Source organism: Anas platyrhynchos, chromosome 4 (genome assembly GCF_047663525.1).
Source record: "Anas platyrhynchos isolate ZD024472 breed Pekin duck chromosome 4, IASCAAS_PekinDuck_T2T, whole genome shotgun sequence".
Lineage (NCBI taxonomy): Eukaryota > Metazoa > Chordata > Aves > Anseriformes > Anatidae > Anas > Anas platyrhynchos.
Window position 1 is genome coordinate 10,624,923 of NC_092590.1, and position 26,897 is coordinate 10,651,819.

At 41.3% G+C, this 26,897-nt stretch overlaps 1 protein-coding gene across 2 annotated transcripts; it reads left to right on the forward strand.

Moving 5' to 3' along the window:
* Window positions 1-38: 38 nt before the first annotated feature.
* Window positions 39-26,665, forward strand: DNAJB14 (DnaJ heat shock protein family (Hsp40) member B14). Of its 2 annotated transcripts, XM_027455930.3 has the most exons (9): window positions 39-306; window positions 5,627-5,801; window positions 14,743-14,888; window positions 18,116-18,301; window positions 18,712-18,806; window positions 19,449-19,558; window positions 20,754-20,926; window positions 23,245-23,396; window positions 24,328-26,665. In XM_027455930.3, exons 1-8 carry the CDS (start codon window positions 174-176, stop codon window positions 23,367-23,369), a joined length of 1,143 nt encoding a protein of 380 aa, XP_027311731.2. In that variant the 5' UTR covers window positions 39-173; the 3' UTR covers window positions 23,370-23,396; window positions 24,328-26,665. The 2 variants fall into 2 exon arrangements, with proteins under 2 accessions (XP_027311731.2, XP_027311730.2); XM_027455929.3 differs by having other exon boundaries at window positions 40-306; window positions 23,245-26,665.
* Window positions 26,666-26,897: the final 232 nt, after the last annotated feature.

A 26,897-nucleotide genomic window follows, 5' to 3' on the forward strand; every position in this document is an offset into this window, starting at 1 on the left:
CGGCTCCGCCCGCCCCTTCCCCCGCTGCCGCCGGGGCGGGCGCATGCGCGGCGCTGCCCGGAAGCAGGCGCCGGGCCGGGCCGCGGGGTGAGGCAGCGGCACCGGGCGGAGGGGACGGGACGGGACTGGGGGGGGGGCCCCGCCGCCGCCCCGCGCCCCGCGAGGAGGAGCCGATGGAGGGGAACCGCGACGAGGCGGAGAAGTGCATCGGCATCGCCAGGGACGCGCTGGAGGCCGGAGACCGCGACCGCGCCCTCCGCTTCCTCAGCAAGGCCCAGAAGCTCTACCCCACCGACGCGGCCCGAGGTGAGCAGCGAGGGGGCGGCACGGGGGGGTCACCACGGTCCAGAAACGGCGAACGCCAGGCCTGGGCGTCAAGAAAAGGCGTTCAGCGAACGTTTTCCACCCCCTCTAACCCCCCAGCTCTTACACGTAACCCCAGGTGCCATCAGGGCTCTTCTTTTTCTCACAGCACGCAGGGTTGGTTTGTTTTCCCTGCAGGAGTGGATGGCCGCGGCTGGTAAATCAGCAGGAAGGAGGTAACTCTGCTGCCTGGTTCGCATCAGGCGTGTGGCACTGTTGGTGTTCTTGCCGCTTCCTCGGAAATGCAAGCAAACAGAAGCCAGCTGCGTTCCCCTACATTTCTGTAGTGTGGGATGACAGCATGCTTGGAAACCTGTGCAGCTTTTTGGGATCTGTGTACACCAGGAAGGCTGAGGGTTTCAGTTCATCCCCTTTGGTGGGACAGGCTAACCAGTTTTGTCTGCTTCACATACCTTATTACCACCCTTAGCCTCCAAAATCAGTTAGAGTAGCTGAGGAAAACCAAAAGACATCCCCATGTGATTTGTTTTGAGATCTTGTGCTTTGTTTTTTATTTTAAGTAGGACCGCTACTGCGTAACCACCATTGCCAAGTATTCAGAGCAAGGAGTAGCCGGCTAATTAGGCTATTGTCTGTAGGACGCTGCTTTTATTCGCTGTGGAAATTAGCAAAGTGTGTCACAAACGAGGTGCGGATCTGGTGAAAAGAGGATGGCCCTGCGCTTGTGGTGGTGGCCTGGGAGCTGGGAGCAGTGCGCTGACACCTCACAGCATTTCTCTGTTTCCATCCATCAGTGGCAGCTGATTGTTTGTGCTTCGTTTTCCAGGTATTATTCACCTTGAAACAAGGGCCTGATTTGTGGAACTGGTGGGCAGTTAAAGCTCCATCTGAAGCTAGTGAGAATTGCAGGTGCCCTGATGCCACTGAAACAATCAGGCCCTAGGCCTGGTTCAAAATAGGTGCTTAGAAATTAGGGGACTCTGTAAACCTGTAATATCCCCGTGCTTCAGTTCCCTAGCCGTGGAGGTTGGTAATTCCTTTTTAGCCATCCCATTTCCTCCCAAAATAACACCAACTCGTTGAGTTTAAGTTTGGCAGGTACTGAAATTGACCTGTTAAGAGCACAGAAAGCTGCAAAGACACAGAATATCCTGTTCTCAGGACAGGGACTGGGAATTGTGTAGTAAATCAGGGCTGGAATTTTACAGGGACGAAGAATAAATGAAACGGCTGCTTCATTATCTCGTTGTCCTTTTAGATAAATTACGTTAGGGGTCCGCCTGGAAAAAAAAAAAAAAGAAAAGAGTAATGCATTAGATAATTAAAAATCGTGTCATAGCATATACACAGAAGAAAATAGTTGAGGTTTCTGACTTAATTCTAACACAAATTGTTATTTTACAGACGTAAAACCCCATAAAGGGTTGGTTTTCTGTGGTGGAAGGATGGTATGACAGCCCTGGGTGCCCTTGTGCTCGCTTGTTTTCTCTTTGTGATGTGCATTGGGAGGTTCCTTCTTTCCAGTCTCTCTCTGAAGTCACAAATTCACCGTAGGGCATACCTGTAGTGTGAGTTTGAGAACAGTTGCCCACCATTTCACAGATGGTGTCCCATCAGCAATAAAAGCAGCGAGAATGGCGGTGCTGAGTTGGTTTTGGGTTTGTTTTTTTTACTGGTGGGACCTTCCTCCTCCTCCTCCTCGTGTTCCAGCTGCTTACAAAGGGAGTAGAGCAGGTTTTAACTGTTACCTCTAAAATGATGTGGCTTATTTTTGGCAGCATTTGCATTGAAAGTTCGGTCACCAGTGAAGTTTGGTTTTGCCAAACAAAGCCTGAAACGCGCTGACTGCAGCGGTGCTGTTTGAAGGCTTTTACTGGTGCGAAGTGGGAGGTCGGCGTGGCACTTGGCTGATGACTTCACGGGAACTGCTCGCGTTGACGTCGCTCTTTGCTAGAAAACTGTTGTACAATTCAGCTGCTCCATCAGCCTGTTAAGTTTGGTTGTGATTTTGATTCGTCTTGCAACTGAATGGGAACTAATTGCTTGTCTGGAAAAGATTTGGAAGAGTGAAGATAACAAAGGACGGTCTCCTTGTCAAACATGTGCGCCGTTCTGCTTGGAGCTGGAGGCACCAGAGGACGTTACGGGCAGCTTTATTTTTTCAGGGCTTCTCAAGATTGCCTGCACTGCTTCTGATGCTGCCTTTAAAAGCAAGCGTTTCGTTTCAGGAGTATGTGAGCTTCATTTTTTGGGGAGTGATGCTCTCGTATGAGTTCAGCTGGTCTTCCCAGTAGTGAAATGGGAGTTGTGTTTGACCCGCAGTGGAATCAGATGCAGTGCGAGGATCTTTCATTCAGGAATGAGTAACGGTGCACGCAGGAGAGCCTTCGTGTGCTTGGAGGTGAGACTCATCGTCCTAACCTGCTAAGAAAATACCTCGTTGACTCCTTGCATATCCTATTTTAAAACATCTGTGTGCACTCTGGGATTTTTCTTTAATCCCGTCAGTAGCGCCGTTCTAACACCTGCTTTTACCACCACCACTTCACGGAAGAGTCAAAATCTGTTGTGGCTGTATGAACTGTGTATTTTTACCTGAAGGAAGCAGCAGCTCCAGACCCTTTGTAGGACGTTCCTGTTCAGCGCAGAGCAGTCGCGTGTCTGTGTGTGCTGCGTCCTGTTTGCTTGCAAAGTTAAACGCTTACGGATATGACTGAACAACGCTCGCTTTCTGCGAGTGCCCTAGATTGTCTCCTCGGCACTGCAGCTCCGTTAGGCAGGCGGGAGCGTTGGCAGGGGTTTTAGGAAATAGTGGTGTTGGAAGCGTAGTGCAGGCAAGGCAGCTCCCGGACAGACTTACTGCCTGGGTTTGCTCCGAGGAGTTGCTGGAGGTTAGAAATGCGACTTGCTGCCTGTATCTGCGTTTCTGCCACTTTTGGTGCTGCACAAGTGTAGGGATGGGGATTTTCTGGAGGAATACAGGTACAAAGACAGGCTTTGCAAAGCTGTTCATTAAGCATCGTTTACGGAGAGTAAGTCAGGGTGGCGTGATCGATAGCATCCCACATTACACCATTATTAAATACTGAAGGTCACGAAACAGAAAAAGAATAATTCTGTTTTATCACTTATCTGGAGCAAATCTGGTCTGCAAACGCTTCATTTTGAGGGCACTCGTGTTCACATCTCTGTTCTCGATTAGTTCTTACTTCATTGACCTGAAGACTTCAACTGCTGTACCAGATGGTACTGGAAGCAGCGTGCAGCTACTCGGATGCGTGCTTCAGTTGCAATCCTTCACGCAGCTACAGCTTTCCCGTTCTCAAGAACTTCACTTCGTTTGTAGTGAAAACACCCCCCAAGTGTACAAACCAGCATATAAACGTGAGCCTCGTCTTTGTTTCCGCAGTGAAAAGCCTGACCTGACCACCGAGGAATCGTGCTGAGGCAGGCACGAACGCGAGAGCAGCGCTGAAACCATCGGACTGTTTCGGTCAGGCGGCGTGGGGCTGCCTGCCCGCAGTCCTCGGGGCCGCTGCTGCCAGCAGGTAGTGGGCAAAGCCTGGAGTAAAAGCAAACTGGAGAGTTCCAGGAAGCACCTCTCAGAAAAGTGCTTCTCTTCCTTTTAAACAAAGCTCTGCTTCCTTTTCCTTCCTGTGCTGCTCTGAGGTGCAAGCTGGAATGTGGAGGAGCCCAGTTTGCTGCTGCCGTGGGAGAGACCGTGCTAGTCAGAGGAGAGGTTTTACATTAGATTTAGGAGAAAGTCCTTCAGGCTGCTTCTCATTAGCTTCTAGAAGAAAATGCTTTTTCACAGTAAAGTGACAACATGCCTTCACGGTGAGTGGGATCTTCTTTAATGACACTAAGTCTTGCTTGTTTATGAAATGCTGCGGAGTTTGCTCAGTGTAGTTTGCTCTGAAAGGCTGTCTCTTCAGTAAAGAGAGGCTGTTTAATAAGAGCTGGGTGCAGCTGACTGGTCCCAATTTACCTGGGGCAAACAATCGTTGAGATTTCAGCTCGTGTTGTCTGAAGGGGGTATAGAACATCAGCTTGTGGCCACCGATGGCTCAGGCTACAAAACTTCAGCTGACGTGCTGCAGAACCCCCTAGCAGGGTGTGTTGCAGTTTTCCAGCCTGACACAGATGTGGCTTCATCTTTCTGGTTCTCACCCCTCTTGCCACGACGAGACGTTATCGGTGCTGTTCCGAGATGTAGGGCTTCTCGTGCATCTCCCCAGGTGAGCGTGGGCTCGGTTGTGACACTCACCGAGTCATTCATCAGGAAGCCTCTTGTTCGTGACCTCAGGTAATGAGGTAACCCCGAGGCTGCTTGTTGGGAAGGGCACGGGGCTCAACAGCCCTGTTTGCCTCAGCAGCTGCCAACAGAAGCGTGTAACTTCAGTGCAGATGATGCTCAGAGCTTGCAGTGTAGGTTGGGTTAGGTGCCATGGCCTTTTCCCTGGGACATTACACCTTACTTGTCTTTTTTTTTGTCTTTTTGTTACTGTGACATGTAAGGATGATGAGCTGAGAAAGAGCAGGCTCTTTTCTTCTGTTGCCCTCTTTAAGGTTACCAGAGAAAGCTATGGACCAAAGAGCATGTTTTGTTACAGCACTGAGACACCAGAGGTTCAATCTGCTGTTGGGAGATAAAAAATCTCCATTTTGGTCTTCTCCTTTAGTATTAGTGAAGCACTCCAAATCTTTTATTCTTTTTTTAAAGAAATATTGGAAATGAATGGTCAGTTATGCTGTAAAGTCCATAACTCTTGGTTCAAAAGCCTGTTAACCAGATAAATATCATATAAAAAGTATTATTGTGTCATAATTATCAATAAATCTGTTGCCAGGACAAGTTTGCCTGCTTAGGCAAACCAGGAGCTGGGTTTGGGCTCTGGGTGGAGCAACTGTCAGGTTCTTTAGGGTGTTAGCTTCGTTCTTCTTTTCTGTTTGCAGTTGCTTATTCAGGTACTTTGATGTTTTCACCCCAAAGAATGCATTCAGTGCCTCTGAAACACATGGAAACGGAGTACCTGGACATATTTTCTCCAGTATAAAATTACCTTGATGGAGATTGAGAGAATTCCAACCATGAATTTTGAAATGCTTTTCCACAGTTGCGCCATGCAAAGGAGTTGCAGACTGGCCTCGGATATGTTTGTGGTACAAAGTGATGATTGAAAAGGAAGGGGAATATAGCAGCCAGTCTCTTACGGTGCAGCGCTCCCATTTAAGGCACTTGAGAGCCCTGACTTAATTCCTAATGCCCGTAATGATGCTACGATATCCTGTTGTTTTGCAGTTTTGTTGGAAGCTATTACGAAGAATGGAAGTGCTGCTGGGGGAGGCGCCTACTGCCGAAAGCCAGCCGGTAGCAGTGATCAGAGTAAGCCCAGCAGCACGAAGGAGAGCAATGCCTCTGCTGGGAGCGAGAGTGGGAAAGGCTACACCAAAGACCAAATGGAAGGAGTGTTCAGGTATGGCCTTGCTTAACTACACCGCTGGCTTTCATTCTGTGTGTTGCGTGCTTACGTTTTCAGAGGTAGCATCAAGAGAAGCAACAGAAAATTCGAAGTACAACTTGCAGGACAGTGTTTCTATTAAATATTTTTATACTCAGCTATCTAAGTTTGCATTACATCCTTACTCTTTAAAAGTCTAAAGCTGTTCAGGCTGGCCTGAGCCCAGCGTTAGAAACTATTTTGTTCTGGAAGTACAGATATATGAGAAACATGGAAGCACATAGCCTAAACACTGTTTGTAAACTGTCTGGAACTTCATGTAGCATGATATCATTAAGACGGGACAACAGCAGAAAAGGAGGATGTGAGAAAAGAAACAAAGACCAATAGAAATGTCCTTTTGAGGCAAGTAACTCGTAGGTTATGTGATCATTACATGCTCGTTGCCAGTAGCAGTGAGAAAAATACTGTTTGAGATGTGCTCTTTTTTTTTTTCCTTTGCTAAAGAAATATTGATGTGGCCACTCTAAAACTGCACACCTCCAAACCCACCTTTATTTTCAGATAAACAGAGCCCGGATATTTTCAAGGGAGTTCAAAGAAGGGAAATGAAAAGGTCCTCATCTCCTAGTTTGTGGAGGTTGACCTGATGTGCAGAACACAAATCTGTGTGTTAATTTTTTGCTCTGAAATGTACGTCACTGTTAATATTGTCTTGGGATCTTTTCCTGACGTTCAGCAATCTGTTCAGCTGCGCTGCCAGTGAGGAAAAACTCACCTTTCTGTGCTGATACAGCAGCGCTGTATTCAGGCAGGTAGAAAACAGCATCTCTCGTGGTTATCCTCTTCTTGTGGCTATTTACTAAAACTTTTCATTTACCATCATCTCCCTGGTTGATTGATGCAGTTGACCTTCATGGGGCATCTAAAGTAAACTCGAAATAAGCACATAGATTTTTCAGCCACCTTGAGATACCGGCTGCGTTATGTGTGTGTGCAGGTGTGAGGCCGTGGGCACGTTTGTGAGCCAAAATATCCAGAAAGTAAATCCTCCGTAAAACGAGGCTTAGATCAGATGAAGACATGTAACACGTTTCCAGAAAGCTGCTACAAGTAAGGCTGTGTTTCTGCCAGCGTTCACTCACCCGTGACACGCCATTCTGAGCTGCAGTCTGCTTTGACATCAGGCTGCCTGCAAGTTGTTTCTTGTTTGCTTATTTGTTTTACGAGAAAGTAACATTCTCTACTTCTTCTTGCCTAAAATGATGCTACAGAGCCAGCTTTTCTCCACGGTGTGCTTTTATGGGATTGCTTCCTTGAAGGGCCTTACTAGATACCAGACAAAATTATTCCAGTGTGGGGAGATGAGAACCAGAGGTATTCACCCAAGTCACACATTGAGGATAATATTGATGCAACACTGCTTTATAGTCATGACTATTTCATTTAATTTATTTTGTGAATATAAAATTTGGGGTTATAATCCGTCTGGGGTTATAATCCGGGGTTATAATCCGGGGGGGTTGCAAATAAGCATTTGTACTAGCTTGCAGAGTAGCCCAAGTTTGTTTATATTTTACACACAACTTAGAAAATCAGCTGTTAAAACAGTATCTTGATCTTAGTCTGAGTGATGCATCCTTTAGTACAGCAGATCTTAAACCTTTGGAGAAAGCCTGCCTTTTAGTTTAGATGTGCAGTAATCAGCAGAGCAAATCTCTAGCCTTGCTGGAACATTTGAAGAGTTTGTCATGTTGTCTGTTAGTGACATCAACGCGCCACTTAAAAAATTTGTGGTGAAGAAGGAGAAAAGAATGTTTTCCTTGCCCAGGAGAACAGTATTAAATCCAAACAGTGGGCTAAAACCTAATGGAAAAATAGAACACATTCAGTGATGATAGCTGAGGGGAAGCTCATATTTAAACCACAGTGAGAATGAGCTTTTTAGTTGGAAACATGACAGGCTGCATATGTTATTGCTTCAGTCGGGCCCCAGACTTTTCCAGTTAAATGAAACATGCCCCTCTGGGAAGGGTATTCTTTAGAGAGTCAAGCTTGTCACCACCATATGCTGCTGCCTTACCACAGCTGAACAGTTTTCAGAGCGTTGAATTGGTTATAGAAATGCTGTGTGAAAAAAAAAAAAAGGTGGGTTTAATTTTGTTTCATGCCTGATATCTATTTTTTCCTGTGAAAAAAATACATTTTTAAATAGCAAGGTAAGAAATCTTCAATTCTCTGTTAATTCTGAGTCCTACCATGAATTTGAGTCCATCAAACTAAATTGTTTTGTATGTTTGTGATTTGAAAGATGGTCATTATCCTCAGGTATTCTTCTCCCTAGGAATTTTTGGTTCTGTGTTAGTAACTCAGTGTAGACTTGAGAGGAGGTGTTCCAGATGTAACTACACGTGCCACGTACAACCCTTTCTTATAGGCACTGGTGAGCAGGAGGACAGGGATGGCTCTGAGCTCTCCAGCTTGAATCACTGAGTGGTATGCCTGGAGTTGCCCAGAAATCTTAAATTTGCTTTAGGTTTAAGAAGCTTAGTGAAGACACTTGGATCAGTAGAACTAATTAACCTGCATTGCTTTTCTGGGTTACTCTAAAGGAGTACAAACAAACACCTGAGTGCTGTTTTTATTTTTTCCACATACACAGGGGACGCTGCTCACTAGCAAGCTATCATAACACTTTTCTAGAGCATTGCATGAGCTTGCAAACAAGTTACTCGACAGGGAGAAGCCTAAGGTGCAACACGTTTCCACTGATTGCATAAGTGCTGGGTGATGCTCGGATCTCTGTAAGAAACGAGCTTACTGTTGCAGTGGGACAATTTGAAGGTTGGGGTATTCAAAAGCACCTTCTTATTTTTGAACTGAAATTCTGTGGAAACGCCATCTGCACGCGTGCATCTTCTTCTTAATGGTGGTTATCTTGTCACCGGGGGCTGGATCAGGTTGCCATTACAGTTAAGGTGGCCTGCGTGTCACAGTGATTGACAGGAGATGAGCAGAAATCTATTAGGACCGGCAGGAGGTTCCATGTGTTTTCAGGGCAAGCGCTCTAGAAGTCTCTAGGAATTGAATCCTGTCTGAGCAATGGCAAGATAAGTGTGTGAGCATCAAATGCACAGGAAAAAAAGGGAGATTTGCTTTTGGTTTCTGCAGTCTATACTTAAAGTAATTCCTTAAACGTTCAATTTAGGTTATTGGCACTTTTTACTGAGATAAAGAGATGAAACATCTGTGTAAGAAAGAAAATGGAAACTTATTTTTCTTTTACTTAACTGGAAAAGTGTTAATTCTTACAGATTACAGTCGTCAAAGAGCTGTTAATTACTTTCAAGCAAATTCTGTTCGTAGTATCTGCCTTCTTATACCACGTGTGCAGATACTTTGGAAAGGTTTTGTGAACTAGCATGAAATTAAAAATAAATAAAAGAATCAATTGCCTGCTGTGCATTAATCTTTCCCATTTCTTTTTATGCTGTCAAACGTGTGTTATATTTTACTGCATAATTTGAAGAAAAATGTTTTTGAGCTGTCAATAGGTTGTACACTTTATAAAGATTCCCTTTAAATGTTCTTAAAACTCCTGGGATGTCCAATGCCTCTTTAGTAAAGAAGCTAAAGCATATGTTCCAGATTACCTTTTTGATAACTGAAAAATAACTGCCAGGAGTAGTAATATGTTAGACTTGGTTTGCTGTCTTGTGAAAGCTTTGTTGGAGTATTGCTTCTCCTGCACTGCTAGTGCCTGCCTCTTGGAAGAGAGCACAGGAAAGATTTATTTTTTTATTTTTTTTTTTTTTTTTTGGATCTTTGAGCTAGAACCAACACAGACTGCTCGAGGCATGAGCTGTGTAAGGAACCTTGCAAGGCAGGATTAAATTTCATCCAGTAGTGGTCAACTGTTAATCAGCAGCTTGACTTGAATTCATCGAGCAAACCAAAAATTCTCTCTGTGCATTTCACGTAAGGAATGCAAGCTATGTGCAGGCCTTCTGCACACTCAGCAAAAAGATACAGCGTTACTTTTTTTAACATGGGGTCACGAAGATAATTAAAATAGAATAATAAGAGCAGTCAACAAGTCTTTAAACAGAAAGAAATCAGGGCATGCCTTTAATTAGGCTTCTAGAACTGCTGTGAATCATTGAAACACACAGTTGAATGGTTGGGAAAGTCAAGGTAGAAATCATAGTTACAAGGTCTGTCAGGGAGAAGTGGCACAGAAGATACAGTGGCAGAAAGCTTTAATCTACACTTTTTACAATTAAGCTACACTTTACAGTTAAGAAAAGAACTTAAAACCTGGAGGAAAGTATGCTAATGCGAGCATAGAGTTGAATATTTAATTTAATACAAACAGGAGAAACAAACGGAGGGAGTGCATCTGAGACCAAGTACCAAGAGATGCACCCTAACGTGGTGTCGCATCTGTAAGAAAAACAGTGACCTGAAATGTCTGGGACATAGCAAGGGTATGCTGGTAACAGCTTGAGCTCTGCAACAACAGCATGGAGATGTCCCTCTTTCCAACCCAGAACACCTGTTGCAGACCACACTTTCTTCATACAAACTGTGACTGGCACATTCCCAATTCAGCTGCAAGATGCCGTTTGCTTCATGCTCTCTGTCATCATTGGAAACTTGAGCCTAGGTAGAAACTGGTTTGTGTGTTAGTACATTTTTCTGCTAAACGCTGGGATCAGCGTAGCTTCCTTTCACGCAGTTCTTTATCTCTGGCATTCACATTGCTGCACGCTGTGCTGCTCGGTTTAGATTACCATCGGGAGAAATAACTGTGGTTCCCAGCAGGAGCTTTTGGCAATTGTCGTCCAAGTATTTGTCTTTTGGGCCATCCCTGTGTGTGCACACAGAGGTTTTGGAAGGCCCTTTGAAATAATGTAGTGGTAATCAAAATCCATAGCTACTGATCACTGCAGGTATTTGATGCAGAAGTGCAAGCAGGTTTGGTTAACCTGATACAAGCTGTTGACCTAATCCGAATTGTAGATTCGAGCAGTGGAACAAGGAGCAAAGCAATAGGATCACATTGTTTTGTAGGCACAGGAGAAGCAGTGGTGAACTTGTGCAGGTGAAAGCAAATGTCTCTGCTTTTCTTGGCTCAAACAATTCAGCAAGGGCAGAAATCAGCTAAAGAGCAGAAGGAACTTCAGAGTGATTCTGAAATAGAAGCAATCCAGCCAGGAATGAAAAATACAAGAATCACAGCTCACAAAAATAAATTGATGCTGAAAGCAACAACTTTGAAATAAGCCAGAAATAAACAAACAAACAAAAACCAGTTCAATACCAACAGCTAACATCAGTGATCAGCATTTTCTAAAACATCCACTGGTTTTCCTCTATCTCTGCCCAGCCTCTGCTGGCCTGTGTTGCGTGACTGGGAACCAGTGGGAAGACAAGTGGGCGAGTGGTCCTTCCATCCCTCATGAGACAAATTTCCACAGGACAGTTCAAAGTTCAAGCAAGGGATGGTGGCAGAGTGGGGATTGGGGTGCCTCAGCCTACGATATCTGTTGGCTCGGAGACGAGGTGAGGAGTAGGCCGAAAAGGCCGGCTTCTATTAAGGAGCAGGGATCAGAAGCGGGCCGTGGCTCCAACAGCTCCCAGCAGCTGGAGAGAATTTCTGCTAGGGATGGGGGCAGGCTGAGGGAAGAGGACTTAAGACACCACAAACACTGATGAATTTGTTTAATTGGAAAGCACCTTCTGATCATCTTCACTTGTGCTGCCTTCCCCAGTGCGAAGCTGCTGTGGAAGGAGTTTGGGTGCAGAACTACTTGGACTTTGCTGAGGGGGCAAGAACCGAGCCATTACCCTGTAAGGATTGCTTTTTGCCTTGAAGTGACAAAAGACAAGACAAAATTAAAGACAAATTTAAGACAAAATTAGGCAAGACTCTCGTCTAATGTCAGGGTGTAGGGAGGGTATCACAGCATGAAGTCATTGCTGAGAATTCCAGATACAGGTACAGTTTTTGGCCTCTGTGTATTTACACGATCATTTGATGTACTTTAGCTTTAAAGTTTGATCTACCTAATCCAAAATCCTGCTGAACTCTGCAAAATTGCCTTGCATGGGCCACATGCTTCACTACGAAGCACGCAGCAGCGCTCCTGGGGCTGTCCAGCAGAGTGCTTGCAGCGTGTGGCTGCTGCTGGGGTTTGTAAGAGCCAGCACTGAGCTGCTTGAGATGTGAAGATGAAGAGCTGAAGATCTGTTCACTGAGGCAGTGAACAGGAGTCACGTTATCTCGGGGTTCGTCCTGTGCAGCAGGACATACCTGGTCTGGAGGCTCAGTGACAGGTCTGTGGCAGGCAGCGTTCCTGTGAGCAGGCCGGGCCCATCCTGAGGTGAACCCACAAGGAAGAATAAAAGTCAGGGGTGGCCATCACAATCTCACAAAGGCTTCTTTGTTCAAGGCTGGCTGTTTAGCCTAGGCTAGCCAGTCAGGGTATGAGGGCAATTTGGAATAAGGTGTGCTTGAAATGCTAAGTCATGGCTTCATACAAAATCGGGAATGTCGCAGTGGAAATATCTGTGCATTTGCATATTTTGTTTGACAAAGCAGACGTTAACAAAGATATGCAAAGAGAAAACAGAAATGTGTTATATCTTGGCAGAATGTTTATTTCTTGACACGTAACAGCTCCTGTGTTTGTGTCCTGAGCCAGGCTCAGGATAGCAGTTTCATTCACCTCTTCTGAGGGCAAGCTCTGTATGAGCCACGCAGCAGGTTCCTGCCCGCACATCCTCATCAAGACGTAGCTCTGCTTTGGTGCACTGGCTCTAAGCAGTGTGTGGGCTCAGAAACTGGTGAGTCATGTACTGACCTGTGCATCTTCTGATCAGTAACAGCCGTTCCTACTGTCCCTGTCAGGGTTGGCCACCACGGGACTTCCAATGGCCGCGCATGGGAGGAAAGTCTGGGGCAAGTTTTGGAGGATTAGAACAGGTTGACGTTCCTTGGGTTGGTTATTGTTGTTTTTTGTTATTTTTTTCCTCTGCTTTTCTCTTCATCCTACAGTGTTATGAAGTAAATTTTATTTTATTTTTTTCCATGTTTGTTACTTCCATGAGAAATGACCATATGCTTTAGGGGGAAGAAGTTGAGGTGAAGAACTTAGACCAGATGCAGAGATAGCAATTTCTTGAAATAAATCTTAACCTGATACTACTAGACCTTCAAATAAAGCTGTTTGTTCTTGATACAGTTCATAAGTAATCCAGATCTTGAGGCTAAAGATGAAGGGATCTGTGTATGCTACCAGAATTTTTGCCAGTTGTACAAATTAACAAACACAAGTTTCCAGTACTCATAGTGTAATGTATTTTCTTTCCATTACTTCTTGTTGACGGATTTACTGTATTCTTTTTAATTAGCTTTATCAGCTTCCTAACTGCAGCTTATTAAACACTACTTCAATATAACGAGCTATATTTGTGTCACAGGATGTTCGTGCTGGCGGCTGCCTACATGCATTCGATGCAGTGCTCTTGTGAGCACTGCACCGAGACAGCCGTGAAAGCTCGTGTTGTTCCATTACACCACAAAAAGGATCCCTCAAATGAAACCTGAGTTGATCAATGTGAGAGCTACGGAGGGCCACACACGATGGTGTGGGTGTACTCCTAATGCTAGCATTCCCTTAATTACAGGGTTCCCATTCTTCATTCACCAAACTGCCAAAGGCTTGCTTGCTCCCTTTTTTTTCCACTTGGCTACTCTGTGTATACTCTTTGTAACACTAAACCCATATTTACCTAGAAATGTGTGCGATTAAAGGAATGTGGACACAGTTATAGCCATGTGAAGAGACTCACATTAAGCTTTTAAAGTATTTCTGGATGTAATTTCTATTTCTTGCTCAGACCAGCTCTTTTCTTTTGGTATTCTCCAAATGTTAGCTAGTGTGCCTCATTTCTGCCATGCAGTTCTGTTGTTCAGCCTTATTTTTCTCTGTTTCTAATCTCTTATGATGAACTCTTAACTTTTTATTAAAAAAAATAAAATAAAACTTAGCAGGATTGATATTAAGGTGTATTTATTGGTTTGATAAATTCTTCCTACCTACATAGAATTAACGTTCTCTCAGTTCCTTGTAACTGCAGTTTCTCTCTTCTGGGTATTGTAAAGTATACAAATCATCAAATCATTTCCAGATTTTGCTGTTCATCTCTGCATGAGACTGCTTGTAGTATAGACTGCTATATATAATATAGACTGCTTATACTGAATTTCCAGGTTTTCAGAGTCTTCACTGAACATTTGAGATGAGTTGAATCTGTAATTGCAGGAACTGTTTCTGTTTTTTTTAACTTATATAAACACTTACAGAGTAAGTTTCTTAAGATCCAGGTGCATTCCAAGCAGCAGAGGTGTTCTCACATACCTTATTTCCCTCAAAAGTGAATGTTTGAATGAATTGTGACTTGACTTTTGTTTGGAGAAAGGAAGGTATTGTTTGTTTTGGTTTATATCCTGGATAACAAAATGCATTTGCTGTTGACAGTCAAAACTGGTCTTTCTACCTGCTAGCTCTGCAAAGTAAATTTGAAATCCTCATTTTATGCATTATTAACAGCAATATTCACATAATTGGAGATGAGGAAATTCTGTAAAAACTGCAAACAGAAACCTTTTCTTACAATGGTGGTAGTTTTACAATACAAGTAGAGCAAAATAAATTTATGCAGTAAGTAATTTTGAGTACAGTAGTTTATTGTGCTCGGTTTTGAGCTTATTGTGAACAGTGGCTTTCTTATTTGCTTGTAGGGTGGAATTTTTTGTTTATTTTGTATTAAAAGTGAGAGTTGTAATGTATTCTGTCAATACAACATGTTAGCTCATTTGCAGCTGTGTTCTAACATACTACTGTTACATCTTTTTGGTTACAATATTTTATTTCCTTTTCTTTTGCAGTATAAAGAAATGTAAAAATTATTACGAAGTCCTTGGGGTGTCAAAGGATGCAGGTGAAGAAGACCTAAAGAAGGCTTACCGAAAACTTGCTTTGAAATTCCATCCGGACAAAAACCATGCACCGGGAGCAACAGAGGCTTTTAAAAGTAAAGTTTTTACTTAAACTTTCTTTTATGATTGAACTCTGTCCGTTTAAAAGCAATTCATCTGCATTGTTGGATTGTCATTCTATAAAATTGTCAGTGTGGTATTTTCTAGCTAATATTAAACTGACCTTTTTTAGCCAAAGAAATGTTTGACCTTTATTATTTTGGCATATACCTAAAAGTTGAGATGAATAATAGGGACTTCTGGAGAGGGTTCATTTTCAGAGGATTGACTGTAATTTTCAGGTACAGAGAGGGAATACTAATGCTTGCTTTGTGAACTCCAGTTGTACTTCTTTGCTCTCATCCATTTTGACTGAATGTAAGTCTATCAGCTGAAGTTGGTTCAATGTAATATCGGAACATACAATACGATTATTCAGGTGTGTTTTTTTTTGGGGGGGGGGGGGTTATAGCATTTACCATTACTTTGGCTTCTGGAAAACCTGTGTCAAGAATGGTGATTTGAATGAAGAGTAGTAGTTACATGGAGTAAATATTAATAGTCCTCATAAATATGCTATTTTTTAGGATGGGAGTAGTACACTTAAAAGGACAAGTGACACTTACTGGTTGGTGCATTGCTTTTACTGGATATGCAGCTTGTAGTGGATGATATTATATTATATTATAAGTAAATTGATTTCTAGTTTAAGCATTGATGTAGCCCTCTAAAACATCCTGACTGAATACACAAAATTGCCATGGGCATATTCATTTTTGTATTGCTGAAATTAATAGAATTTTACTAGGTGGGCATTTGAATCCATGACATTTGCGTTTATTTCAAGCTCAAATAGCAAAGTAACAATAGCAAAAGGCAGTTTTTACTGAATCATGTGCTTTGCTACATTACCTTTCTGTTAGAATTCCTCCCATGTGTGTACTTTTGTTACTTTTTCCATACAAAAAAACATTTATTGAGAAATGCCCATTAATAGTTGCCTTTGCCTGTTTCATTGATCAAGATTTGCAATCTGATCTGACCTAAGGCTGCCAGGCTTTGCCCACTGCAAGGAGAACAGTTTTGAAGAAAACTACTGCTTCATCTCAAACATAGATGAAAAGAAACACGAATCTGTCTGAAATGATCATGCAGAAAGAAACGATCCGTTGCACTTCTGTATTTTTTCCTGTGTGAAGTTTATATTCAGACATTTAAAAAAAATTATCAGTTACAATTCTTATATTGGGAAAAAAAAAAGGAAAAAAAAGAAATGCCAACAAGACTTCACATACAGATTTTAAGGGGTAATTATAATAGCTTGTTAGCAATTACAGAGAAAAGTAGATGAACCATAGCAGGAAAGCTGATCAGTGATTGTTGTTTTAATAAAGCTATGTGATGGCTTTATTCTAAAAAAGGTGTTCTTATGAAATTGTCTCCAGCCCTATAAATTAGATAATTCCTCCCTGTTAATAGCATTTTCAATAATCTTTGAAATACTGGAAATCAGCATCTTATTATTTAATCTTTGATTTAAAATGAGCCCTTTGGTCAAGTTGGATTTCTTGGACTTAATTTCACTTTCTGGTTCTTAACTAGATGAGTGCTTGAACAGAAAATCTTGCTGACTAAAAACATAAATAATTTTGAAATAATTATTTTTAAATATTTAAATGATTTAGATTTTTAATCCTTAAAGAAAGCTAGCATTTTTCTTGCATTGAAATGATTGTCATCTCTTTGTATGGCTCAGTAAATGTATCATTTAGTTTGCCTCTAAACGTGCCTGATGAATTTCTGACATACAGTTGAGAAAAGGAGTTTCATAACAAAATGTTAAGAAAATGTACTTTATTTTAAGGAAAAGTTACATTAGAAAACAGGATTGAGTTTGGTGTCAGGCGAGGTACTTGGATCTTTAAACTACCTGGTACTATACTACCTTTGTTGTATTAAGCAATCTTCCTTGAGGTTTTATTTTAGGTTAGAAGTTTGTGATTTCTTCAAATATAATCACTTTTAATCTCTTGAAATCTCTTTCATTTTTATGTCCTTTATTTAATGATAACTCTATTTGGATCAAATCTGTTTTGAATTAGCATCAACTAATCAAAAGCAAATAGTAAACAAATAGTCAAGAAAGCTTGCTGACCATACTCTGACAGTATGGTGTCCTCATTTTATATGCTCACCTGATTAATGTCACCTTAAATAATTGTCACCTTTATAATTGTTGAAAAAAACTCTAAGTTTTTACTACTAGCTTTATCATTGGCTGAGTAACAGAGTAATCTTGTGGCAGTATTTGCTGTCCTTAGTGTGTATCACATACTCCCAGGCTTAATTTCTTTGAGTTTTCTTCTCCACTTAAAGTCATTCTTAGTTATTGTTTCAAAGGGCATCTTAGGTTTAGTGAAGATGTGACTGAGTGAAGATTGTGCATTAAGTGTCACCAGAAGTTTTCCTTAAACCTGCAAGAGCTGTGTGTGTGCACAGCAGCTGGGGTCAAAGCTCGTAAAGCCAGCAGGCCTTGTGGTCTTTTCACACTGACTCTTTCCATGCACACCTAGCTGAGTTTTTCCCTTTCTGCTTTCGAAATGGAAGTTGTTCATTCCTGGCAATGTAGCGTGAAGCGGGACAGGCAGCCAGGCCAGACTCTAAATGTTAAGGTTGTGTCAACAGCCTTAGGAGCACACAGGTTCCTGTCAGGCACACACGTACACCTCTAATGTTATATCGTGCAAAACTTTGTGTTATTAACATACTCCATAAGGAATCTTCAGAATCGTGAGGAAAAATTTCATCTACAAGAGCGGGGACGTAAAGTTTACACACTGAAAAACGTTTCCGCTTACCACATGAAACCAAAGAAACCTGCTGAATCTGTGACGATTTCAAGTTAACCTGCTGGAGCTGACTGAACTTTGCGATTGCCCAGCTTCAGAGCTTTTCTTGTAGTGCTTGATTCTGTTTTCTCAGTTGCAGTGAGGAAGAAAATTTCCACAGATGTAGGTGTTCCCCTAAAAAAGGGAAGAAAAATGCCCCACTTTCTGCCCAGTTCAACAGGTTAATAGGCCTGGGAATGGTGTTGTTGGGAAACCTGGTAAAAACCATGCTACAAACAGTAGAGATGTTTCTGGACCCTGTTGTACTATAGGTGATTTGTAACACAGCAAAGGACATTGGTCTATGCCTGTTCTTGACTTCGAAATTGCAGTTGTCATGCTGGAATAGCTCCTATCTTTCATTTATGAGAGTTGTCTTTTATTCTTTGCTTCAGAAATCGGAAATGCCTACGCCGTGCTGAGTAATCCAGAAAAACGAAAGCAGTATGACCTTACAGGCAGCGAAGAGCAAACGTGCAATCACCCTAGCAATGGTAGATTCAACTTCCACAGAGGCTGTGAGGCAGATATTACTCCAGAAGATCTATTCAACATGTTTTTTGGAGGGGCATTTCCAACAGGTATTTGTATTTGTCGGCATAATCATGGGAGTGGTAAACTCTGAGCAGTAGTACTCAGAGTGGCATTAAAGTTTGGCATGGGAAAACAACAAAATTACTCCAAACACCCTCCATCCCCAACTCTAATCCATGTCACATTTTAAATTTCCTCCAAGTGTTGCTAAATCCCTAAAATGCGAGTTTGATTATTTGGGGTTTCTGTGGTGATCCTACGGTACATGAAATAGTAAATCAGTTGGTTTAAAGCTTAAAATATTTATTTTAAACGGCTTTGGAATTGTGAGTTACCTTAAAGCTGGGTTATCTTATGCATCATCATGTGGTAATGTTAAATTCTCTACGTTGTTGCTCCTGTTTTGACCTCTGGATAGTTTCTTTTAGATTTTAAATGTGGATATTTCTTTTCCTAGGTAGTGGACACTCATTTTCTAATGGTCGTGCTGGCTACAGTCATCCCAATCAGCACCGTCACAGTGGACACGAGAGGGAGGAAGAGAGGGGTGATGTATGTTTAAGCACCATTGACGTTAAACTGCAGATTGTGAATTTTTTTTGTAGTCATTTTCAGTGATGTGATTGTACAGCGGCTCTGTACTGTAGAGGAAGATTTATACTTGCCCGTTATATATTTTAAAGCTTTGGCAGGTGGTAGTCTTACTGATGTGGTAGATGGACATGCAGATTTGAGAAGATAATAGCACGTTTTTGTAAATCCATTGTTGTATGCCACTGTCATGCCAGTGCCTGGTCACTAATTCTTGCTTGCATTTAAAAGTTGATTTGGGCTGAAATAAGAACTGTACTTACGAATTATACATAGTCCTATGTAATTACACATGACTGTATTGATGAGACTAAAACATGGAGTACTGTGTAACTGAATTCAGCTATTAATTTAATAGTGGCTTGTGGCTACGTGCTAACTTAGGAACGCTTGCAGCTTCAGCATGCTACAGATATTGTGTATGCATTGGAAAGTTAAGATAACGCTACAGTGTTTGTGAATTTGTAGTTATAGTTTCAAAGTAGCTTTTGAATCTTGAAGTAGAAAGTCATGCGTAGAATTAAATTATGTCAAATGTACCTGCTAAATTAGTGCTGTTTTATGAGATACCTGAATCTGTTGTGTTTTTTTTTTCCACCTTAGGGAGGTTTCTCTATGTTCATTCAGCTGATGCCCGTTATTGTGCTGATCCTTGTCTCCTTGTTGAGCCAGCTGATGGTATCTAACCCTCCTTATGCCTTATACCCAAGATCGTAAGTAATTTTCAATCACATTAGTTTAAAGCAGAGGGAAGGATGTTGTAATCACCTTTTCCCAGTTAGAAGCTTTTAGAGAGCCTACCATTAGTTGGTCTGTGATTTCCCACAGTGAGGAAAGGGAAAGTGTAGATGAAGTGAAGCCAAACACAACTTTTAAGGTGTGTACTAAGAATATGCTGTGCGAATGTAACAGAGAACAGAGATTAACAATACTTGAGTTTAGGAGCTCTTTTAATATGACACAAAGGTGTTTATGTATCTCCAATGTATTTAATCAAATGCTGAAACCTGCTAAGGCTCGGTATTCTTTTGGGAGTCATCTGTGCTTATAGCCAGCAAAGTGCCCGAAGGCAAACTCATCCTTATCAACTAGATAAGGGCAAGAGAAATTGCCCGTTCTAGATGATAGTCTCTCTGTTTTCTTGCAAGGGATTTTGATAGTGAAACTTACTTGTTTTGTACAGAAGGATCCTTTTTTTTTTTTTCCTTAAGAGAAAGAACTTTTTAAAATACCAAGCATGCAACTACCTAACACACTTGTCCCACTCGTCACAACTATTTTAACAATCCTCACTTCCATCTAGAGCTCTCAGCTCCACAGCAGAAAGGCTTTTTTTCTCCTTTATTATTTTTCCAGAGTTCTTTATTTCCAAAGTGTGTTGTTGTTCTTTTCTGCATCTAAGTTACTGTGATATGTATAAATACTTACCTGCCAAAATGTTTGTGCATGCTCCTTGATTTTTAATCTGCAGAATGCCAGCAGGAAAACGGATTTGTCAAGGGTCGCAGAAAGCAATTTAGAATGGAGATGCCCGTACTGGGCTGTCACAATAGTGACCCGTTTTGTTTTTTCTTCTGTTGTGTTTAAATGTAATTTGCTATTATCAAAGCTTATATGTGGCTAAAGAGGTATGAAACAAGTGTCTTACAAAAGTGGTTTTTTTAAAGATTAAGGATGAAAACAGCAAAAGTTAATGTTCTCTATTTAATGTAATAATGAAGGTAGTATTTTCTTCTCTGGCAGATGGTACAGCCATTCATTTCACTGCTTGTCTTGGAATGGCAAATTCAGCGATGTGCTGTTCTTCCATAATAACAAGATTTTTAGAAATATATTTGTGTTATAAAAAAGATCAAATAAACATTTAGTCTCTCACCCACCTCTTTTTTTTTTTTTTTTTTTTTGTAGAAGTACAGGTCAGACAATTAAAATGCAGACAGAAAATTTGGGTGTTGTTTATTACGTCAACAAGGACTTTAGAAATGAATACAAAGGAGTGTCATTACAGAAAGTGGAAAAGAGCGTGGAAGAGGATTATGTGTCCAACATTCGTAATAACTGTTGGAAGGAGAGGCAGCAAAGTAAGTTTGTTAATATCTTTAATTTCATAAACACATGCGTTACTTAAAAAAAAAAAATCACAGGCAAGAATGAAGTGCTTGTATTGCTAATACAACTGAATGAGAAAGCAAGGGTAAGGTTCCCCGCCGTTTCTCACTTCTTCAGACTGTCCCAGCTAGTGTCACTTAATTTTGCTGTGACCTAACCACCATCTGAACGTCCTCAGCAATTTTCATCTATCATTTTGTTATCTGTGGCCATTTCTTAGAAAATGACTACATTGAATTGGTAGTGAGAAAGGAGTTGCTCTAAGTTCAGGACGAAAGCTGAAAATTCTAATCTCTTCCACATTATTTTATCATGGCATCATCTTTTGTATTGTGTATCATCTTTAGGTGCTTTAATATAAATAAAACAAAAGCCCAGATGGATGTTTCCAGTGAGAGAAAAGATAATCTGCCTGGGACTACGGTACCAATGGCACTGCTTTTCCAGGCAACCAAGGACACCCAACATGACGTGTTAGAACACCATAAGCTAGAAATCAGTGCTTAGCCTTTTGCCAGTGCTGCGTGATTCTTTTTTTCCTCCCTGGACTTGGTTCCTTGGCTACATCAGACTTTGAAAACAATCTTTGTAGTTCACCAGCTATGTTTCCAGCCTCGTTGAATATAACACCAGGAGCTATTTCCTTGAAGGAGATGCAGCACAGAACTTAGTGTTAAAGCGTAAGAGTACTGCGTAGCATCTGCCATCTCCAAATTATCACCCTGCTATTCTATTACCTGTGACCAAATGGTTTGAACTTTCAGCAGGTAACCTTTGGTAGTATCCTACCAGAGAAAAAAGTCATTTGTGAACTGCCAGTTGCTTACTGAAAGCAAATTTCACTCATTATCTGAGTGTAACTGTCTGTTCCTGCAGAACTTCCCTCTCTGCAGACCAGATGCCCAGCCTTTCTGCTGAGATGGCCCCTTAGCTCCTCCCAGCTGTAAAAGCCAGACCTCACAGTTAGTCAGATGCCTGCACGGGACTGCATGCATTCATTACAGTTGACCTCTGTGTATACAGATACAAATTACTGCCCATGCACAGCAGGCCCATTGCGTCCCAGAGGCGTTACCCTCCGTATTCATTGCGTATGCCCAAGTAAGTCTCTAGAGGTTTACAAATTGCCCAAAGGAAAGCAGAACTGTTGGCAGAAAACTGTGCCAATCAGTCACATGTATGCAAGAGAAACACCTGTCCTTCTGGGGGAGAACTACCAGATGGCTGCCCTGACTACTCGATTTGATCAGAATAATGTTTTCCAGGTTTTTCAAGTACAGGAAATTATCAGAGTATGCTTGGCTATAAAACAAATAAATATCAAAATCTCTTGTATGTTTTCCAACTGTACTGTCCTTTGATTATCTTGAAATGATTGAATATGCCCCCTCTTCAAGAAATTTACATCCCATTTGCCTTCTACAAGTGGCTGCTAGATGAATGATTGGTAGTCATATCTTATGAAATGCTTTGCAATAATGAGAGATGGTTGTTAACAAAAATGAAACACGAGAGAGAAGCCAGCACAATAAAAAGGGCAGATATTCTTTGTACATGTTTTTTTTCAGCAAAATGTGGATTGGGTAGAACAGTCATGTTGTTTGCTATCTGCAAGTTATCAGATTGTGTAAACTACCCTAACTGACATTCAAGAAAGCAGACCCTAATAGATTTTCTCTATTTATAGAAACAGCTGACTTATATTTTTAGAGATTTAAAACACCTGTTGTGATTTTGATTTTTTTTTGACAGTTAAAATCTTCTTTCCAACATTGATTGACATTTAAGAATGAATTAAAATGCTGTTGAACACCAGTACAACACAGAGAGCTCTTTTAATAATTCCTCTGAACACCAGCAGGCTGAAGCAGCATCAGCTGAAGTAATGAGCTTAACCTTCAGAATGGATTTTTGGCACAGAGAAGATGCTAGAGCTTTCAATAACGTGCAAAATGAGTGTTGTATATATCCATTTTGTTTAACAAGACCTGATGCAAGTAGTAGCTTTTGCTTTTGTTTTGTAATCAGGTACTGCTGTATGAAATGTGAGGGTGCTGGAAGGCTGTCACCGCTTTCCCTGCTGAAAAAGATGAAATGTTTGGGAAGACCCAGTGAAGGGAAGCCTGTAGCAGTGCCGTTTAGGCGGTGTCTGTGTGTAGTTAGAATAGACAGAAAGAGAACAGGGTGAGGATTAAACCTGAGGTGTTTCAGACAGCTCAGAAGAGGATCACATCACGTGCAAAGCGTTCAGTTTCTAACCTGAAAAATCTTCTTTCTTCTTTTCTTAAAGAAACAGACTTGCTTTATGCAGCAAAAGTTTATCGAGATGACCGTCTCCGAAAGAAAGCAGATTCCATGTCCATGGACAACTGCAAAGAACTAGAACGGTTGACCAGCCTCTATCGAGGAGGATGAGCAGCAATTGTACACATACATCTTTATGTATGCCGTTATTTCTCTTGTAAATTAAGAAGAGATTTAGTTTCACCATGAATGCTGGAAAAGAGGGGTGGATGTAAAACTCTACTGTGTAGCTGTTTCCAGAAACCTTATACTGAAATATCATTTAATGGCTTCTTTACCTACTGTGAAATATAGATAACTTTAATTGTCTAGATTTTACTTCAAAGCTTCTGTGAATTCTTTCAGCAGAGAGAATAGCTCAGAAAGGATGCTATACTTGTAGAGACTTAGTCATAGTGGTTCTCCTCTACCATATTTGCCATGTAAATATCTGTGGAAAGAACACTTTGTGTATATACGAGTTAAATGACTTTCTATTTAAAATCTCAGAAATTTAGTTCCATACAACATTTTGTCTCACTGATGGAATAAATAGTATGATTACATCACTCCTATTCAGATGTCAAGCGTGTGGAGTCGAAACAAGATTTTTTAATATTTTATCTCTAACTCTATGTAAAATCTTTAAGGTTTGTCAGCTTAGAAGAACTTGGTATTTTTAAATATAATAGCATATATTCCTAATTATCTGTTGGGGTGTATTGATCTGGTGTAGAGTAGCAGTTCGCTGTTGTAGTTTTTTAGTGTTTCTAAGCAATGCAGAGAAAACTAAGAAAAACACTAATCTCTTTTCAAAGTAAGTATTTGCAAATTCTGTACAGACCATTGAAAGCATTGCTTTTAGTACTTGCAACAGTTTACAGCAGCTCTCCCGTTTGGTATTCCAGCAGCAGTGAATCCATATGTCTGGCTAACACGCATCTATAGCTTCCTTAATTTTTACTGGAAAGGTAGATGAAAACACGCGATAGTAAATCTCAAAAGCTTTTTTTTTAAAAAAAAGGCAACTTTTTTTTTTTTTTTTGCTGGGAGACTTCAATTTTCTTACTCTTTTTTTATTTCAAGCTAGGTCCTAACAGTGATTCCTCAATGGGCACCACAAGTGGAGCATGGAAATACTGCTAAGGACAAGCTTTGTGCCTTTCTACACTTTTGCCAACTGTTTAAATGCTTGCTGGCTTGCAGTATGCTCCTGTGGTCGGAGCCATGTCACTTGTCCCGGGCCACGAACTAGAGGAGGAGGTAGCGTATGCATTTTTCTGGACCAGAATATTGCTGGATTGACTTCTTAGAGATGAACAAACACCGATTGGTTTCTACATCCAATGTAACTCTGTACTCGGAAGCTATGTGTAGCCACACCTGACAATGAAACAAAGGTGTTTTGAAGCAGCTATGTACAATGCACTTAAAGCTTGTTGAAAGTGGGTTGAAAATGTATTTTTATTTTATTTTTTACATTTTAACAGTGCTATGCAGGAGAATGTTTTCTTGTATGTGAGAATGCCAGGTGGCTTGTAACAAGGGCAGTATTTTTTGCTTGAGAAAACTGCCGTCTTTGAACAGTGCTCTCAGTTTATGTGGAGCCAAATTCTCAACCTAAATTGAAAGTTTAAAGACTTGACTGACTTCACTGGAATTCCTTCTGATCTAGTCTTGTCATTTGAGAGCAGGATTTGACTTCAGAAGTGCACTAAATGCCATTGCTCTTGGTGATCCAGAAATCAATTTGCATGTGTACCTTTTCTAAACTGTCCCACTGGAAATGCCTTCTATTGAATTAGTTGGTGTAACGTGAGAAAGACTAGCTGCAGACTTTTGACTAAGCAGCTAAATCGACGTTCAAGGTAGACATCAAAGCTTGAGGTACAAAGCAGAAATAAAAGCTGTTGAAATAAATAAAGGGTTGCTGTACCGGATATTCTTACCGTGATGACAGGAAAAGGGAGAAGAAATGGAAGGAAACCCAAACGTTTGAAGTTTGCCCAAAAAATTTACACAGAAAACATGAATTCCCGGATTTTGCAACTGCCCAGAATGTATTGTAATTCTACTAGGGAAAACAAAACAAACTATCAAATTACATACTGGCACTCCTGTGTCATCTTAATAGCAAATAATTGTTCCAGAGGCAATAAGTAGTAAGTACTTACACCTTCTGGTCCACAAATGGGTCTGAGGTTGCAGGCAATCTCTTAGTTAACAGAGGCAAAAAGATGCGCAGCGCACTTGTCAAATACTGGAAGGATGAAGGCAGAGTTAAGAGATGGTCGTAGCAAAGCTGCCGATGGGTATAATCTGCCCTGCTCTTACTGCTGCTACGGCTGAGAAGCGGGTAAATGCAGAGCTACGCATTAGGATGGTTAGATTGCTATCAGCATCTCAGCCAACTGCAATAATGCGGTGCCTGCGTGTGGTGTAATGACCACAAGGACACCCGGGTTCTTTCAGGATGAGTAACTGCTGCTACTTTTATTGATGACTTTACTTCATTATTCTGTCTTTCTGAGGACAGGCTCCCTTCTTACACCATTCCCCCACAGCAGTCCTTTTGCACTCACTATTCATTGGTGAAACAACTTTGCTCAGCAACCAGCAAACCCCCAGCAACTTCCATGCCTTGACGGCTGGAGAACAAGCAACCCGAGAAAACAAGGGTCTCCTGAATCACCCTTCTGTGTTCCCTCTAACCTCTACATTCCTGATGGCCTCATCGTTAAGTCTGATGCTATCACCAACCATGGGGCTGGTCGACCCCCATGGCCACACTCCCACATCTGTGTCCTTTGGCAGTGCAGGTGTCCCAGGAGTTCAAAAGGGAGACCTAAGTTGTTACGTTTCCTCGGATTATCTATTGTAATTGCCATTTAAAAAAAAATAAATGAAAAACTGTCAATATATTTATACTTGTGGAAAAATGCTACTTAGCATCTAACAGATTAAATAGCTGCGCACTTTGAAATATGCGGAATGATGCTATTACTTTCGGAAGCATAAAGATTAACCTGCTCTAAATATGGCCTGCAAACATTCTTTTAATATTTCAAGTGGGTGTTTCTCTCCTCGTGATTTTCTCAAGTCTTTCTTCTCAAGTCTGAAGGTTTTTTTTTCTTCAGAAATGTTACTGTCTTCCCTGGTCTTGCTAAATGGAATCTGCTGGAAAATTCAGAAGTTTTCTTGTGAGCAAGAGGCTAACTGAAGAGCGTGGAGTACTGGAATCTTTTCAGATGACCTTTCCTCAGAAGGTGAAGTTCTCACTAAAATAAGATACTGGCAAGAAAAGGGAAAAACTAAATTGTGTTTCTGAAAATCCCTCAAGTTTACTAGCTACTAAGAATTACCTTCTTACTCTTTTTATTTTGTTATGACCTGTGTTGAATCTGGAATTAAAGATAGCACAAGCATGGGTTCTTGATCTCTTCTTTAAAAGAGCAAGCAGGAAAGTCCTGCAAAAAGTAAAAATCCTGGCGTGACGTTTTGACATACTATGGTGAAAATGAGAGGTGATTTGCATCTGCTGAAATGCAACATTGGTATTGTGTTTATGGAGCATCCTGAGTCACAAGCAAGTTCAGTGTTCACATCTGATCAATGTTTCCCTGCAAGTTCTCAAAGTGTTTAGGAAAAACAATTAAATTT

Coding starts and splice junctions, on each gene's coding strand:
- DNAJB14 (XM_027455930.3), top strand. CDS start 174: ATGGAGGGGAACCGCGACGAGGCGGAGAAGTGCATCGGCATCGCCAGG. Junction 18,302..18,711: donor TGGAGGGGCATTTCCAACAG/GTATTTGTATTT, acceptor TTCTTTTCCTAG/GTAGTGGACACTCATTTTCT. Junction 18,807..19,448: donor GGGAGGAAGAGAGGGGTGAT/GTATGTTTAAGC, acceptor TTTCCACCTTAG/GGAGGTTTCTCTATGTTCAT.